General features: G+C 42.3%; 1 protein-coding gene across 1 annotated transcript in view; it reads right to left on the bottom strand.

Annotated features, from left to right (window-relative positions):
- carm1 (coactivator-associated arginine methyltransferase 1) overlaps nt 1–14,617 on the bottom strand; it is a 28,646-nt gene that overhangs the window by 6,041 nt on the left and 7,988 nt on the right. The window contains exons 2-11 of the mRNA XM_032587829.1: nt 12,815–12,940; nt 12,560–12,666; nt 7,739–7,843; nt 7,385–7,495; nt 3,073–3,250; nt 2,869–2,959; nt 1,935–2,016; nt 1,730–1,815; nt 1,333–1,422; nt 1,116–1,253 (exon numbers count right to left, since the gene is read on the bottom strand). Coding sequence (XP_032443720.1) covers nt 1,116–1,253; nt 1,333–1,422; nt 1,730–1,815; nt 1,935–2,016; nt 2,869–2,959; nt 3,073–3,250; nt 7,385–7,495; nt 7,739–7,843; nt 12,560–12,666; nt 12,815–12,940 — 1,114 coding nt within the window. The remainder of the gene's footprint in view (nt 1–1,115; nt 1,254–1,332; nt 1,423–1,729; nt 1,816–1,934; nt 2,017–2,868; nt 2,960–3,072; nt 3,251–7,384; nt 7,496–7,738; nt 7,844–12,559; nt 12,667–12,814; nt 12,941–14,617) is intronic.

The raw sequence follows: 14,617 nt of genomic DNA on the forward strand, positions 1-14,617 counted from the left end.
TCAGTCTGTTGGATGGAGAGTGGAAGTTTTCAAGTCTTGCCAGACTCACTGGCAGCCTTAAGTCTGGACTTTGACTAGGCCACTCTAACATGAATAATTTTGGCTGGATGTTTAGTCTCAGGTCTTCTGTGCTCAGCTCCAGTCATGTGCTGATCTTTCACCAGTTTCCATGAGGAAGAACAAACATCCCCACCTGAAGATGCTGCCAACACCGTACTTTATAGTGTGGACGGTTTGGGATCTCATCTGATCAGAACACCTCCTACATGCTTGATGTGACCCTTAAATGGTTTGTGAAAAACTTCCAATTCTTAATCACTTTATTTCAGGATGATGATTGTTCTCTGACAAAGTGTTCAGACAGAACGTCTTTCACATGTCAAACGCCTCAGGTTGGACGCTTGTGCACCTTGAAGTCAGATGCTTGACATTTTTGTCTCACCCGAACCCACTTTGATGATCTGCTGACCCGTATTGTTACCTACACCAATACAACACAATTACAAAAAAAAAAGTGACAAATTTGCATCACAGAAAACAGGATTAAAAAGGAGAAACAAAGTAATCATTCATGCATCTCCTTAAACCGGTGCCTTTAAATTTCTTAATTCATTATTTTTGTGATGTCCTTTTGATCTAGCCATATCAAAAGATTTCCCGCACTGCAAGACTTCTCGACTCACCCTAGACTGGTGTCCACATGGACTTTGCATGTACACCAGTTACCCCTCAAATCTCGTTGGGTCTGAACCAGCATCAGACTGACCCAGAGCAGTGGATTTGTGCTCAGATTTAACACAGCTGGCCTGTTTCCTAACTGGGTGACTTCTGAAGGCAACTATTGAAATTAACCCTAAATGTGTGCAGAAAAAAAAGAGAGTAAAATTATTTTTTTGTTCAATTCAAAGTTGAACAATGATGTTCTACTTTGTATTAGTCCATTCCTTCAGAACCCCAGCTAATAAACTACAGTTGTGGTTGTGAAGTTACAAAAGGAGAGGAAAATCCATTTGAGTGTGATTTGTGCTCTCTGAACACTTTAAAGTCTAATTCAGAACGGCTTAAGCATTAAAACTATTTTGATTAAAACCAGAGCGAATACATCATGAGGCTACCTTTTGTTGGCTACCAGCATGGCCGTGCCGGACAGCGTGTCCCCAGCTTTAGCGAAGAGGGGCGACTGCAGCAGGCAGCGCACCTGGTACCAGTGGGTGAGGGGCTCTGTGGGGGCTGTGGACAGCCACACGGTCATCCTACAGGGCGACAGGCAAAAGACAAGCTGTTGGAATCCAGTTCCAGCTGCAGGCGGTGCGTGTCTGTCAGAGGACTTACACTGATCCCATAAAGGCCACATCAAACCAGAAGGCCAGGCCGTGTACCAGGCCAGAGTGCATCATGTGGAACTTGAAAGGAATCTCTATCCTGAGAGCAAAGCAAGAGTCAGTAAGCAGACACTCTGCAGAGAGAACACACAGTCTCAAAGTCTACTTTACAGTCAACTCATCAGATGGACCAGACACAAGGAATCAAAATTATGTGTCTCGCCATCATTAAAAACTTAAAGACATACCACATAATAAATAAGAACATATAATAACCAAAGTTTTCTATGAGCCACAATAAAACAATATTTAAAAATGTCTTAAACCAGATACCATATGCAGCCTTGAAAACAAACTCTCATATAGTTAACATCTTAGACGGCTGGAGCTCCAACACATTCACAGACCTGTAGAGATCCTCCTCTTTGGCCTCCAAGAAGTTCACCGTGTATTTAACTGACTTGGCCATCAGGATGCGGATATCAAACGTGTCCTGCAGGGGGCAACATCACAGGATCCAGTTCACACAGAGTCCAGCACCGAGCTCTGCTGCCATTTTCTCCAAACCACCAGACCAGACCTGCACTCTGTGTTAATCAGCGAGTTACGCACCACAATGGGCTGGCGGAAGTACTCATCCACTGCAGCTCCCCGCAGAGCAGAGAGGTCAACGCCGTGGAACGAGGGCTGATACCTGAGGGGACGAGATTACTCATTTCAACAGCCAACTTTCATCTAAAACTATGTTGTTTGACACATTTCTCTTTTTTCTAGAACCATATTCACAGTAGGTTGTGCCTGCACAGACTTAGCAGCTGTGTAGGAGCTTTCATTGTGTATCTTGTGTAACATAGAAAAAGAAGCTACAACAGAAGCAGAACTGGTAGAATAACCTGCATCGTGTGTAAAAACTGCTCAGCCACACAGCAGCGCCTTGAGCTTCCTATTGAGTGGAACAGCAGCAAACACTGCTGATGACGCTTAAAAAAATGCTGACCGAGTGAAAAGAGGAAATAAGGAATTGTGTCCTGATTTGATGGCATCTATAATCCAACTGTTAGATTTGTTTCCACCTTAAGATTTTCTATAAGCAAAGACATGCTGACTAAAATTATTTAGGGCGACAAATATTGGGGCCTGACAATCATTGTGTGGAGGCATTGAAATGCCTTGCAAAGCAAGGAATCCATGCATTGCATGGCAGGCACCTATTCTACGCCTCAAAATAACTGCCGCTTCCCTTCACCGCTAATGCGGCTCGTACTGCTGCGTGCCCCCTTACAATATATATATAATATATATCTCTTAGCTTATAACTAATTTTAACATACTGAATTGAGTAACTCCATGTTACTCAACATGCTATTGAGTACATTGTAGCTTACTTTGGCATTGATGCTAATTTTTAGCATCAGAACGCTGGGTTCCAAACAACGGGTACACTTTGGCAGGCCCCGTTTAAATTTCTTCAGAAATTTTCTAGTTAAGCAGCTAATCTTCTACCCATCTGTCTAACTCCTTTGAATTGCGTCTTGCTCATCCTCACCAGAAGTTGGCCTTGGTGAACTGCTCCATGTAGAGCTGTTCATCTGTGAAGGGAGCCAGGTGCACATCTCCGATGGTGGGGAACATTTTACCTGCAACACACAGCAGCAGCAGAAAGTCAGAAAGACAGAGGCTTTCTATACAGCTGCACATGTGCAGAACCTGTCACAGCGTGCGTTTCATCCAGAGTCCCCGACCTCCTCACCACTGGGTTTGAGGAACTTCTTGGCGTGCAGGTAGCTCTCCAGCATGCGCTCGTTGAACAGCATGTAGCCCATCGGCTCTGAGATGATGATGTCCACCTGCTCTGGCAGTGACACCTCCTCCACCTTCCCGGGGATCACCACCACCCGCTCACTCAGACGGTTGCTGTTCACCAGCACCTGCAGGGGAAACACGGCCTGGTAAGAACTGGACTGGACTCTAAATGGAACAGGTGAGTATAAGGTTAGAAAAATGCAGCAATGCAGCAATAAATCAGTGTTTCTTGGGCTGAAACAATTATTGGATAATTGTCAGCTAATTTAGAAAACGATTAATCGGTTAACTGGAGTATAAAAAACCCCCAAAAACGCTTACAAAACTGTACAAAAAAAAAAATACATTTTGGATTTAAGATAAAACATCTAAGATAAAACATTCTTTGTAAATCTCTTCTACCCAGAACTCCTCAAGTGGCAGTTTTACCTTCACCTGGTTCAAATTTTTTAAAAAAAATCTCCTATATGAACCTTTTTCTATCCAGCAATGAATCAGTTAATTCAAACCATAACCAACAGATCAGTCCTGTACTGATGTTCAGTCTGGCAGAAAGAGCTAGAAGTATTTATTAGTTTCCTAACGATCTGTGTATAAATGTGAGTGTGTCTGTGAGTGTGAATGGGTGAACATGACTCTAGCATAAAGAGCTTTGAGAAGTCAAAATGATTGGAAAAGCGCTGTATAAGTTCAGTCCATTTACAATTTTAGCATTTAGCTGCAAACTTAGCTAAAAATGATCAAGTATTGACTAAAATAATTCTGTTTAAATTATTGAAAAACAAAATTAAGTTATTTGTTAATGTATTTCTAATATTGCATAAAAAAGATTTCAGTGGTATAGATGAAAAATATGCTGAATATGACAATATTTTGATCCAATTCATCATTATCTTGATCAATTACTAAAATAATCGTTTCGTTGCAAACTGACTGGTGATCAGCTGGTCGAAGTAAAACTGATCAGTGAACAAACCATCACTAATTACAGTCATGCTGACTGTAACAGCCTTCTGTGTGGATGCTGTTGCTGAGTGAAGATAGCTCAGCTGTTGCTGTGTCAGTATGAAGTCAGAATGTGGAGCTTCCTGACAGGAAGCAGCTGTTCATCCAGACTCTTACTGCAGCTGATAACAGGGAGGAGGAGATGTTGTAACCTCCAGCAGAGGGGAGGAGGTCTGCCTGTCTAGAAACATGATGGACTAGGAGACACAGGGAATCTTTAGGAATCTTTAGTCAGAGTTCGGCTGATTCTACAGGGAACACTCACACTGAGGTCTACAGCTAGTAATACCTGAGCTAAGTGCTAATATATAATGCTGAGGACTTTAGTCATGCTGCCAGTCTTCTGTTCTTTATAAAGACATCTGAACCATAACGCTGAGAGCTTTAATGGATCTGTAGATGTTCAGCAATGCAGAGAGACACAGCGCTACAGGCTGAGAAATAGCTTTGATTTTACTACCAACATTTCATTATTGGAGCTCAAAGTTCATGTGGAAAGCAGAAAAAGTAGTTCCTTGTATTCACAGTTAAACTGGTATTGGCAGTTTAGATTCTATGTCTTGTAATCCACTAAAAGTGAGCTAAAGGAGGAGAAATGGGAAGCAGATCTGCCTAACTGTGACCAAACATTGCAGGCATCAATCCTACATGATGCTGGAAACAGTCCGAGAGAGCAGAACAGTCAGAAAGTTGGAAACGCAGGTTCACCTGACCATTAGAGTCTGGCAGGTAAAATGGAAACAAGACAAACTACTGACACAGAAACCATGCTGGGCAACGCCGTGATGCAGAACTGGCAGCAGGCGGCAGCTTAGAATGAGGAGTCGGTGTCTGGAATATTGAACTGTGGCAGAAAGCAGTTGGTTAGCTCAGAGCTCAGGAAAGGTAGAATAATGACAGGCAGCACTGCAGCATGGAGATAGTTCTCTCCCTGAGGATCGGTCAGAACGGCTGGGCTCCACTGAGCAGAGCAACATGATACTAGCAAACATGTTCATCATGTAGCTGCTGATTGCCTCTAAATGTACGCTGCGGAAGGACAGTGAACCCAAACAGAAAATGGGACCAAGCCAGACCTGAACTTAAAGTGATAATGTAGCTTATTCTGCTTATTCTAGGGAAGCACCGATCCACTTTTTTCACTTCTGATACCGATATCTGAGACTTAGTATCAACCGATACCAAGCAGATATAGAACGACAGTACTGAATGATCTAAAATGTTTTTTTTAACAGATATATAAATATACTAAATTACAAATGTATCTGATAACTTTGCACCAGTACAGCACACTTAAACACACCAACAGCTTCACAATCTTTGCCAAACATGGAAAAATAACAACTTTCATTTGTTCAGTCAGTGCAATTAGGAGAACAGCCAATAAATAATAATAAAACATGAGGTTGGTCAGAGCTCAAAACATAGAACTAGGCTGGATAGATCTGCCCTTATGGATCGGACACATCATCACCGATACCAAATCTGGAATTTTTTCAATATTGGAACTGATACAGATATTAATATTGGGTTGGTGAATCTTTAATTTATTCAGTCTGTATCCCACTGACAGACATAAACTAGTTCTCCAAGATCATTTCCACCTACGACGAACCAGCATATAGAGAGGAGCTGGTGTGGTCACATCTGTCTGTGATGACCGCTCAGTCTGCAGCTTTAAAACATGGGCAAATTAAAACATTCACATTTGTCCCACCATTTTTCCAACTGGCTAAAACATTGACAGTATCAGACCAGACGGTGCCACACACATTCATTGGCACCCCTCCTATAGATGTGCAAAAAGCTGCATCATAATCTCACACTGAACATTTTAAAACAATTCCACCTTTAATTTATGGACATTTATTCAGAGAGGAAGGACAAATCTGGCTTTAAGCATTAGTTCCTAACAAATTCACCAGCGGCTAAATTAATGGCACCCCTAGCCGATCCCTTTAGAGCAGTGTCTCATTTCCAGTCCTCAGGGACTAAAACCCTGATTCTTTTAGACGTGTGTCTGTTCCAAATCACCTCATTCAAATGACTGCTTGACCTCCTCTGCATGCTGCAGAAGTCTGTTAATCACATACTTATTCAAGGGGCAGAAGGGAGACACCTCTAACATGCAGGGCAGCACTTTCTTAGGATTGGAAGTGAGAAACAATCCTTTAAAAGGAATGTAACTGAAGCTTTGTTTAAAAGTAGAAATGACTTGATTGAGCTGATGAGAGTTGCTGGCCTTTTCTAGTGAGCAACCAGTGACTTTGTTCACTGGGCTGGAGGAGAAGCCATGGTTATATTTATTTTAAAAAAGTTGTTTTTTTGTTGTTTTTTTTAACATATTTATTAAAACTGTCACTTTGTCATGATAGCATGCTATGAAAGATATAATCTTTGATAAAATAAGAAGCTCTTATTTAGCTCACTGGGAGAAGCTAGAGGAGCTTCTCCCAGTGCTAACTACAGAAATACACAACTTAGTCACAAACAATCAGAGCTAGAAGGAGGGCCTTAGCGCTGTCAATCACCCTCGTTTATGCACTGCTCAGAGTCTTGTTCTCTGCTATACTACACCACAAAAGAGTCTGTCATCAATGCTAAGGCTTGTCAGCATGGCCACTGATTACGGTAAGTTCTTTCTTTGCCATTAACACAGTGAGTAGCGATTACATGAGACTGACTGACAACGCCAAGCCCCTCCTCCTGGCTCTGATTGGTTGTTTTTGATCAGCGCATTTGTTCAGACGGCAGTAGTAGCTCAGGGAGGACGTGGAAGAGATCCATCTTTTCACAGATTATCTGTCTCATGTCATACTGTCAAGACATTGGTGACAAATTGAATAAATATGTCAAAAACATGGTTTTTATTGTTACATAATGTAGTTTTAATGTTTTAATGTCCCTTGAAGAGTGACTTCAAGGGACATTTAAAATGTCAGGAGACTCCACATGCAGCCTGCTGTACTATGTACACTGGTCATCACATACATTATAACAGTAAGATGAACCAACTCATACAGGCAAAAAAGACTGAAGAGCTTTCTAGAATGTAGATCCACGCTAGTTATTCTTTAATGTGATTTCTTCCCTTCAATAAATGTACTCAAATCAAAGTTTTTGTTTTTCTGAAATGTTCTGAAAGCTGTTAGGCTGCTGTGCTAAATAGATCAATTTTATGTTTTCTTTATCGTCTTTCCCCAAAGTGCCAGCAAACATGAGCACCACTGTAGCGGTCACAGACAGGTACCCACCTCAGCATGCTGAGCCATGGTGCTGGCCTCCACTGCATACACCTTCCTGGCTCCAGCCTGGGCCGCAAAGAACGACAGGATTCCTGATCCGCAGCCCACATCCAGAACCACCTGGAGATCAGGAGGGAGACTCAAGGTCATGGTGAGCCACAAGTCAAAGCATTAGTTCTACTAATGAGGCTGGTTTCTGTGCACCAAAGAAAGCATGGAGGCAGACTTTAAGGAGCTCTTAGGAGGAACTGGTGAATAGAACAATTTGCTTCTTGTTTGGGTTTCATTTATTCATTTTTATCCATTACCAAGAGCCGGCTGCATAGAGCTGAACCTGACGGGTCAGTCAGGGCCGGAGGTTACCTTGTCCTTGAAGTCCGTGTGGTTCTGCAGAATGGCCCGCTGGTAGGTTCCTGTCCGGACATAGTCCTGCATCATGTTCTGTTGCTGGGAGAGGTAGCCGTAGAACTGCCAGAACACCAAACAGGAAACGGTTTTAGAGTACAGAAAGGTTTCATCAGAACAGACTGCTTCAGTTTCAGCTGGACCTCCACCCAGGCTCAGACTCCAACCGGGTTTCCTCTAGCCACCCAGCCATAAGCTCTGACCTGCTCCCTGTCTTTGAGCTTTATGCCAATCAGATCCAAGCCTCTTCCTCCACATGTTCGCTGTGTCCCTGAATCATGTAAGGCTTTCTTTAAAGGGGCAGTTTATGTTTTCCAGGCACGTAGTGTCATTTTATATCACAATCAAGTAGCTGTTACCTTTGGTTGTTACAAAATGCTGTATGACAAGAACTGCTCTGTGAGACTGGAAACTGCAGCTATGAGGAGGAGCTGTGTCCTGAAGGTGGGGCTAGGTCCACCCAGGCATTTGCACAGCTAAATGGTTGCCATGGAGATTAGAGGATTTCTCCAATATAAATGAAAGAATCAAGGCAACACTAAAGGTGTGTTTTTGATGAGGAAACAACATTATAACATGACGTGAAGCTAATACTGCTCCTTTAGCCAAATGTTTCATTTCAGCTGTTCATAAATAATATTAGTCCTGTCAACACATTTTCCAAATCTGAGCTGATATTACTGCACATCCTAATAAAATTACATCAAAGAGAAAACTGCCTTCACAAGAGGAAACATAAGAATTTGAAGGGGTATGAATACTTTGGCATGGCGTTATAACCAGAGGAGCTACTTTCATTTCACTGAACCAACCGAAACAAAGACAGGAAAATAAGAGCTGGGTAACAAATCAATGTTATTGATTAGTTGAATTATGATGGTTGAATCTCTGGAAAGTCTGGATTTTTTTCTCTCCCACCAATAAACTTGTTGTGTTTCTGTAGTTTCAAATTCAGGGCGACTGGGAAGAGGGAAGACTTGGAAAAAAAAGAAAAAAAAAAACTTTTCAAAATATTTTTTGGCACTTGTAATCTCTTTTTAAAGTATCTAATCTAAAATGGGATTTGGCATGACAAAAATCTGCAATTTTATTTTGGAAAGTGATGCTGGTAACCGGGGGAACCAAAGCAGAGCATTTAAACATAGATGTAAAGATACAGCTGTAGCAGTGCTTGGCCACCAGAGTGCAGTGTTCCTTATGTTCTGTGAGAAAAGATCTGCTCACTGGCTCCATGCAAACACAAATTCAATTCAAGTTTATTCCATCAAGGACAGCACATTAAACAATGTTACATGTTAAAAACAAAGCAGCTGTTGTTTTGTACAAAGGTTTTCTAGCCACAGGCTAATTTGCAAACCCAGCCTTCTACACTCTGACCTAAAACCTTAAAGAAGAGCCTGAGGTTTCCTCTTTGTGGAGCTGGAGATGACTGCTCTGTGAGCCAGAAGCTCACAAACTTGGAAGCTGCAGTTCTGAGGAGCAGATGCGTCTTGAAGGTGGAGCAAGGTCCACCCAAATGTTTTGAACAGATAAATGGTTGCCTTGGAGCTCATAAGTCTCACACATGCATGAAAAAAATCAAGGCAAAATGCCAGGCATGTTTTTGATGAGAGAATGGCATTATAGTATGATGAAAAGTCCAAAAAATTCAATTTGACATCATACTGTCCCTTTAACCATGAGCGATGGTGACTGAGTTAAAGACCTAATGGACCTTACCACAGGGGCCGCGTTTCATTGGCTGATGCCCATTCTACATGGTCACGTGCGTGGCCGTCTCACAAACACACTTAGCTTCCCGTTAGCTAAGTACAGCATAATGGCAGAACTGATACAACTTCTACACCTTGAAGCCTGTCTGCTACACAGTCTTAAGTTAGCTAAACAGATCAATATGCAATGTGTCTGTATCTGACATACACTAAAGATTTTATTTTAGGAGAAAAGGCTTAGGACTAAACTGCCTACCAGCCCCACTTAGGAGTTGACGATGCCGTCATCTTCCTGCTGCAACGAGGACTTTCGCACCTGGATGGTGGAGGAGACACTGTGAGAATCACATTCTTTGATTTCTCCAGTGCCTTCAACACCATCCAGCCTCTGCTACTGGGTGAGAAGCTGCGGAGGATGGGTGTCAACGACTCAGTGATCTCCTGGGTTACTGACTACTGACTACAGGCAGGCCACAGTTTGTCCGTCTGGGCAGTGTCCTGTCTGATGTGGTGGTCAGTGACGTAGGAGCGCCACAGGGAACTGTGCTTTCTCCCTTTCTCTTCACCCTGTACACCACTGATTTCCAGTACAACTCTGAGTCATGTCACCTACAGAAGTTTTCTGATGACTCAGCGGTTGTCGGGTGTATAGGGGATGGAGGGGAGGGGGAGTACAGGACACTGGTGGACAGCTTTGTGGAGTGGTCTGAGCAGAATCACCTGAGGCTCAACATTAGTAAGACCAGAGAGATGGTGATTGACTTCAGAAGGAAGAAGACATCTTCACGGCCACTGAAGATCAAAGGGGAAGTGGTGGAGGATTACAAATACCTGGGAGTTGTAGTCGGCAACAGACTGGACTGGGCATCTAACACTGACGCTGTGTGCAAGAAGGGGATGAGCAGACTCTATTTTTTAAGGAAGCTGAGATCCTTCAATGTGTGCAGCAAGATGTTGGAGACCTTTTATCACAGTGTTGTTGCCGGTGCCATCTTCTTTGCTGCTGTGTGTTGGGGAAGCAGCATCAGAGCCAGCGATTCTAATAGACTGGACAAAATCATCAGGAAAGCTGGCTCTGTACTGGGACTAAGGCTGGAGTCCCTGGAAACTGTGGTGGAGAGGAGGACACTGAAGAAGGTTCTGTCTATTATGGACAATAAACAGCACCCTCTCCACCACATAGTGGACAGACAGCGGAGCACCTTCTCACATAGACTGCTCCAGCTCCGCTGTCGTAGGGACAGATACAGGAAATCCTTCCTGCCACATGCCATCTCACTGTACAATAAAAGCTAAATCATTGTTCTGCACTAATCAGTCCGATTTTGCACAACTGCACTGTGGCACACTTGCTGTACATATATTTACATATACATATCTACATTTTTTGAATCCTTGCAAGGACTGCTCTTAAGTTGTTTCTTATATTAACAGCATTTTATATTTTATTTTTATTTTATCTACAACTACTACTCAGTGGTAGTTGTTATTGTGTCTTGTCTCTATGCTGTAACTGCGAAGTAATTTCCCTGCTGGGATGAATAAAGTACTTCAATTCTATTCTATTCTATTCTATTACTCATGTTAGCCGCTCTAGCACCAAGTACAGCTAGTCCATCAACCATCGCTGTGTTCAGGGAAGCGCTGATTAATAATCGAGAAATAAATATCAAGCCTGGAAACTTGATATCGTAACGGACTGAATGTTATGCTTTTAATGTAATCTTTGTTTGTCTTGCGGGGCGCAGGCGGTTGTCACGGTAACAGGTGTGCTTAAACTACAACGAGAGAGAGAGTAAAAAGGTAGGAGTGGTTTTGAGTTGATCACCTGTTCAGGTTATTTTACCTTTGTTTACTTTTGCTGTGGCGATTTACAGCCGCTGTAGTTTCTAAACGTTGGACTAATTACCTCGTTCGTTTGTGAGTTTACGTCATTCACAACAAACATCAAATAGAACAAATATGTCTCATAAAATTTTAACAAACAAATGGCTTCTACCGCAATAATTACGTGAAATTAAATTAATTACAGTACAGACCAAAAGTTTGGACACACCTTTTAATTCAATGAGTTTCCTTTATTTTCATGACTATTGACATTGTAGATTCACACTGAAGGCATCAAAACTATGAATAACACATGTGGAAATATGCACTAAACAAAAAAGTGTAAAACAACTGAAAATAGCCCTTATATTCTGGTTTCTTCAAAGTAGCAACCTTTTGCTGTGATTACTGCTTTGCACACACTCTGCATTTTCTTGATGAGCTTCAAGAGGTAGTCACCTGAAATGGTTTTCACGTCATAGGTGTGCCCTGTCAGGTTAATAAGTGGGATTTCTTGCCTTATAAATAGTCATGAAAATAAAGAAAACCCATTGAATTAGAAGGTGTGTCCAAACTTTTGGTCTGTACTGTATATCCCAACTTCAAAAGATTTGCCTTTACCTTTACAGAGCTCTTTGGTTCCTCCTATCAGTCTGTAGCTTCTCATATTGAGGTCATCAAACCAAATTTCAGATCTACCATAACTGACTGACACCTGCTGGCCTCAGGTTTGCAACCAGCTTGTGACTGAGAAACCAGTAACCTCCTCCCAGATAATGACATGAACTTGTTAGTTCTTGTTAGAATTGTAGTAGCTGATATATTGTGAAAATCCAGTAGAAATGATGCACTAATCGAGTCATGTTTACATAGAAATAACGCGCTGCAAGGCTTTGTTTGTGAGACTTGCGGTCACATGGGTCGGTTGTGGGCGGAGCTTGGTAAGGTCCATGGTGAGAACAGATGGGATATGCTTGTTAGATTACATAATTCTAGATTTCAAATCTCTCAAGAGAACAAAGAAGTCCCGTAGAGAAATATGGAGAGGCTCTTTGTCCTAATGGTCTATTCTGAGACAAAAACTAAAAATAGTCAGGCAGGTAAAAGGGAGGTGGGGGCTGGACAGTGTTCACTAAATACTCCAACAGGATAAAAAAAACATTAGTTTTACCAAACATACTTTTGTACTTTCCTTATTCCTAAAGGGCTCAGAGATCTGGGGTGTGTTTGTTTTCCTCACCTGGAAATACTGTACAGCAGAGGACTCCTCTGTTCTTTCACTGAAGACGGAGTGCTCACCAGCATGCCCCCGGCAGTTCTTCAGAAGGTTATAAAAGGACTGAAAGTCTGCAGCAGAGCACAAACACAGGCGTCACCAGGGCTAACCTGAGCTTCAACAGCAACCTTCCTATCAAACTCATATTCATTCAGCATCATGTTTGCCTGCAGCCAGGTGAAGCCCAGCGGCTGCAGGGTCTCATGGTGCTGGTTTTACCTGCGGGCGAGGAGAACTGCAGCAGCACACTGTTGCAGCCCAGAGTGATGATGAACGACTGCTTCCCTACGCGGCTGCACTCTGTGTCACGAGAAACTGAACACTTGAACACACTCGTCTCCTCTCCTGCAGACACACACAAGGACATGCAATGAATTTAGAAAGCTGCGTTAGAAACAAATCAGCAAAAACCAGCCAATAAATCCGTTTCTAAACCAGGACAACAAAAGGCTGATGATGGAACATTGATGCCTTTACAACATTTGAGTGGGAGATAACATTTCAGCAATTAATGGCACCCCACAGGCTGAAGATGAGTCACAACGACCGACTTTAAAACCGCTCCAACAGGATCAATGTAGATTTTCCACAAAACGATGAGTCAGCAGGTGGAGCAGCCTGGGGTCGTTATATAACGGGAACATTAACATTGTTTCAAAGACAAACATTTTAAGTAAAACGTAGCACTTTTATTTTTGTACACCACCTCACAAAGTGTTCACACCCCTTCAGCTCTTTCCCATTTTATCACAGTTCAGTTTTAATCTACTGCACTGGGATGTTTTGGACAGGCAGACAAAGTGCTGCAGATTGTCACATGGAAGCAAAATGAGGGGCATTTTGAAAGTTTGCTACAAGTAAAAATCTGAAAAGTGTGGCATGTGTTGGTATTCAGAGGTATTCTACTGAGTCACTGCTCTGTGAAGTGTATCATGTTGCAGTTTTTATTGCAAGTCTGTGACAATTTATTTCCACCAAAAGTATTTTTTTGCAAAGAGATTTTTTTTTTTGACAAACCATCGTTGGAAAGAAAGAGGTGGTGGTTTTGTTGCCAGGTGGTGGGAGAGAGTCAAACTGCATTCTTTTTTGCTAAACTACTTAACCTAAATCATGAAACCAAGCTGTGTGTAGAGGTTTCAGATTCTCAATTGATTTTAGGCCTGAACTTTGACTGGACTATTCTAACACAAGACTAAACATTAATCTTTCATTTCACAATTATTCACTACTTTATGTTGTGGAATAGGTGCAGCTTGTTGTTGGAACAGTGTGGGACATAACATGTTTGATACACACTGGAGTTATGAAAACAGGTTTTTCCAAAGCTCTACAGGTGAGTGTTGCTTCACTCAGTGACGTTCAGTGTAAAGGCTCCTTCACTGTTCAATAGTCACACACTCTTCATTCTAAGATAAAATGGAACCATATTTCTGACCGACCTGACAAGATGCATTTCTAAAATCAATCCAGAAATTTTCACAGTATATTTTCTGTAATATATTTCCCTGAGTGTATCATGAGCCTGGCAGGCCACCAGGCTTTACTTGCCTCTCCACCAGGCTAAGCGTGGTTTGTTTATTTTAATTTGGGTTTTTTATAGACCAGTCACAGGTAAGCTAGGTTTATAGTTGACGCATCAAACTGGGAATGACGGGTTGCACACCAAATACACCATCCTGTATCTGCCCCTTGACCTCTGACACCATCATTTCCAAGTTATGATGCCGGCTCGTGGACTTCCAAATGTTTTTAACTTAACATTTTTTAGTACAAAAACATGGTGGGGAGCTGGTGGGCCACCAGAGCACCCCTAACACCGGGCTCAGCAGGTTCCCTGGGGAAAACCCTGCATTTCCATATGCAAATTCCCCTGCAGGCATTAAAGCAGTGAGGCTGTTGAGAAGGCTGAGCCAGAGCTAATCCAGTCCCTGATAGAGAGCTGCTGGGTGAGGGCAGCCGCTAAGCACCTGTCCAGCAGATCAAGTAGAAAGGAGGAGCTCAGATGATCCTGTCTTTAGCCCT

This window comes from Xiphophorus hellerii, chromosome 16 (assembly GCF_003331165.1).
Source record: "Xiphophorus hellerii strain 12219 chromosome 16, Xiphophorus_hellerii-4.1, whole genome shotgun sequence".
Lineage (NCBI taxonomy): Eukaryota > Metazoa > Chordata > Actinopteri > Cyprinodontiformes > Poeciliidae > Xiphophorus > Xiphophorus hellerii.